General features: G+C 40.6%; 1 protein-coding gene across 1 annotated transcript in view; it reads left to right on the top strand.

Moving 5' to 3' along the window:
• LOC125042639 (coiled-coil domain-containing protein 181-like) overlaps window positions 1-1,475 on the top strand; it is a 104,607-nt gene extending 103,132 nt beyond the window's left edge. The window contains exon 7 of the mRNA XM_047638411.1: window positions 212-1,475. Within this exon, the coding sequence (XP_047494367.1) occupies window positions 212-350 (139 nt within the window). The 3' untranslated portion in view covers window positions 351-1,475. The remainder of the gene's footprint in view (window positions 1-211) is intronic.
• Window positions 1,476-4,066: the final 2,591 nt, after the last annotated feature.

Genomic DNA, 4,066 nt, shown 5'->3' with positions numbered 1-4,066 from the left:
TTGATTTTGATTTTTAGAGCAGGTCTTGTTTTACGATGCACTATTTAAATGGTATCGACATAATGATAAGTTTTAATCACGCAATTATTATTATTATTATTATTATTATTATTATCATTATTATTATTATTATTATTATTATTATTATTATTATTATTTCATAACTGAAGTTTCGCCACCTTTCCTCGAGTCTATAAAAGCTGAATTGCAGATGGTGCCGACGGAAACGGGACGAAGTGAGGACCTCCGTGCGCGTGGGCGTGGGCGTGCCGCGTTCACAGTCGCTAGAACGCCCGTGGGTTCAGGAGAAGACGAGAAAGCTGTACTCGGCCTACCTCAGCGGGAACTAAGCTCCTCGCAGCTGGGTGTTCGTGAGACTCCTTCCTCTCGCAGCTTCGAGACATTTCCTCACGCGATCCTCGAGAAAAGGAGGGAAGGCGGGAGCTGATCTCACAAGTCCTTTTGGGATTCGCTTTCCCTCCGCGCCGCTGGGCTGTGACTCAGTGGCCCTCGCGCTCGTCGCTTGGGTGGCGCTGCCCAGCTGCCCGGTGTGGCACTATGATAGCATGCATGTGCCAAGATAATGTACCAAGAAAGATAATTAAACATTGCCACGCAATTGTGTAGAGAACGGAAACGCCTTTTGGTGGACACTGAACACAACAATTCGCTCACAAATATGTTTTTGTATTTTTTAGTCATCAGTAGAAACATGGTTATTAGTTCATTGTTAAACGGCGGATAGTAATCTTATTGTTTATGAGGTATAAAGAACGATATACACATTGTGACTCACGATGTTCCTTAATAAGCGGATTGTTAATTATGCAATAGATAAAATATCATATTACGAAAATCTATGAAGTGATTTCATATAATTACATCTTTTAAAATGAAATCTAAAGCCACTCTGGATTTTCACACTAAGCTTTTTTTCATCGATCGCTCTTAAAACGTAAACAAGCAAGATCCAATCACAACTAATAAAAGACACAGACAAAATATATTTACACCTTTACCAGCAAACGAAGTTGTTTTGTTTAGTGTAAAAAAGATAGTTTGCTTCGATTCTGAAAGGTATTCATGACGTGTGGTTGCCAGGGGTACGATGATCTGAGCTCTGTACAAATATACACCCAACCTCTTAATCTCTGAACAAAATGTACTTGTACAATACTTGTCTTTCTGTTTTAATTTAATTTCCACGACATAGATGTGTACCATAATTGTATATCACGTTGCCATGCTTGTATAACCATCCTCACCCTCAGATCAGATTTATATACCAAGACTTTATATAAAATCCCACTGAGCAACGACCACTAGGACTCTCAAATCCCCTTGGAACCAGATGAAGGGGATTTAATCACTTTATTCTCGTACTATAGACTGTTATAGTGTCGAAGAAGAAGTGACGAGGCTGTATTGTACATATAGTATAAATGTAAAAATATAAATAAATATATTTATGTGGATTTTCGTGTCTCAGTATCAAGTATAGGGTTTTTCCACAATAATTCGATTTTCAATTAAGCAAAAATATTTCATCATGGTAAAAACATCTCTGTTTATAAGATATATGTAATAGTAATTATGTTCATATTTGTATTTCTTTCTATCTGTCTATTCATTACTTTTTATCTCTTGCTTTTCTTTCCTGACCTCCGCGTTTCTTTTATTCTTTTTCTTCCCTCATTTCCGCTTATCCTCCGTCTTCTGTTTTCCCTTCCGTACTTCCCCTTCTTCTTTTCCTTTCTCCTCTTCTTTTCTCCTGTTGTCCCCTTCCTCTTATTCATCCCTCAGGCCTGCTCTGCCTCTCCATGTCTCACTTAAAGATAGTGTAGCCTCTCAGCCCCATCTGTTGCTAGAGGGCATTTCTTGCAACGATTGCTACAAAGAAGTATTCTGATGGAAACTGTCTTTGCCACACATAAACACACACGCGGACGGGTGGATACGTAGACAGGCAAATAAAGAATGAGGGTAGAAGGAGAGAGAGAGAGAGAGAGAGAGAGAGAGAGAGAGAGAGAGAGAGAGAGAGAGAGAGAGAGAGAGAGAGAGAGAGAGAGAGAGAGAGAGAGAGAGAGAGAGAGAGAGAGAGAGAGAGAGAGAGAGAGAGAGAGAGAGAGAGAGAGAGAGAGAGAGAGAGAGAGAGAGAGAGAGAGAGAGAGAGAGAGAGAGAGAGAGAGAGAGAGAGAGAGAGAGAGAGAGAGAGAGAGAGAGAGAGAGAGAGAGAGAGAGAGAGAGAGAGAGAGAGAGAGAGAGAGAGAGAGAGAGAGAGAGAGAGAGAGAGAGAGAGAGAGAGAGAGAGAGAGAGAGAATGAGAGAGAGAGAGAGAGAGAGAGAGAGAGAGAGAGAGAGAGAGAGAGAGAGAGAAAGAGAGAGAGAGAGAGAGAGAGAGAGAGAGAGAGAGAGAGAGAGAGAGAGAGAGAGAGAGAGAAAGAGAGAAAGAGAGAGAGAGAGAGAGAGAGAGAGAGAGAGAGAGAGAGAGAGAGAGAGAGAGAGAGAGAGAGAGAGAGAGAGAGAGAGAGAGATTTGATTGATTTGTTTTGATAGAAAAAAAATATTTACAGAACAGTGTACATGTTCTGCAAAAAGCCAGGGTAAGACGCTACAGCATCTATCCAAACTGGCTATGCTTCTATTTTGTATAGGCCTGTCAATCAAACGTATTTTATACATGCCTGAAGGATTGTGCCATTGTGCTTACATTATTCACATATCATGTAGTTGGTAAAATAAAAACTTATATATCACTAATCATATCAAAGACAAGACCAGTGTCTATAATATAATTAATGTAATTAATCAACGGTCTCTGGACAGTGCTGTTTGATCGATAGGATGCAGTTTTCAAGCAACAAAGTAAGTAATATGTAAGATTATGCAACTTGGGCGCCTTGCACACTTCATATGCGTAGCCTGGTTAATGTAACCTGCTCTCTCCGAGGCAGTCCATTATAGACTTTATATGGATGTCTATGTCAGATGTCCCTGCAGTACTTTCATAATGCCAGATAGTACCATGTGCTAGTTTTGTTAACTGATCCACCTTGTTACAGGTTGATAATCCTATACGAGAGGGTAGTTGTATATTCTGCTCTGAGAGGCTAACATTTGGTGTAGGATATTCCTAGTTTCCTGGACTAAATGCAGTAAGTCTATATCGTGCAACTTGACTGTCAGAGAAGACAGCTAGGTGTCGCTGGCATGGTATATAGCTACTGACTCAGCATCAGCTGTACTTGCCCAGATGGAAATTCGTACACTTTCTTTGAGAGAGATGTCAGGAAAGAATACTCCAATCCTAGCTGCTACGTGAGGATCAGTACAGGCATCACAGTACCATGAGGGGGATGGAGAATTTCATATATATATATTTCTGGTAATGGCCTTTTAATTCTGTTACTGAAGTCATGGATTTAGGCCTTGTTAATTTGCCAATATGAACATATGCCTGTGATCTATACCATGATGTAATAAGTGTTGGTTTTGGAATGTTAATAGCATCAGTGTTCCAGACATTGAAGCTGAGAATAGTTTGGACAGTTTTGGCCTCCCATTCTAGGTTTGAGTGTATCAGATAGGAGTATCGAAGGCGCCAGGCATGCCGAACTCTGTAATTAATCTCACTGGGCAGCCAAGAACGATTCACATGGCCTTGTTTTGTAAGATTTCAAGGGGTTTGAGACCATTCTGTGGCAACATACTAGTAACTGGGCTCGCATAGTCTATCATGGATCTAACAAGGGATATGTACATCAACCTTAGGACTCTTAGGGAGGCACCTATGTATCTGTTACTTATATATTGTAAGGTTCTTGAGAGAGAGAGAGAGAGAGAGAGAGAGAGAGAGAGAGAGAGAGAGAGAGAGAGAGAGAGAGAGAGAGAGAGAGAGAGAGAGAGAGTGAGGGGGGGGGGAGAGAGATAGAGGGTGTGGGCTAAGAAAGAGAGATTGAGAATTAAGATAAGAAATTAAGACAAAAATAATAAGGATCCGGACCTAACTTCCAGACACAGGCAAATTCTATTTAAAAAAAATCAATTACAATTCAGCGGTGACAAA

The sequence above is a fragment of the Penaeus chinensis genome, chromosome 32 (assembly GCF_019202785.1).
Source record: "Penaeus chinensis breed Huanghai No. 1 chromosome 32, ASM1920278v2, whole genome shotgun sequence".
In the NCBI taxonomy this organism is placed as follows: domain Eukaryota; kingdom Metazoa; phylum Arthropoda; class Malacostraca; order Decapoda; family Penaeidae; genus Penaeus; species Penaeus chinensis.
The sequence above is the reverse complement of the archived record's forward strand: the minus strand, read 5'-3'. Positions and strand labels throughout refer to the sequence as shown.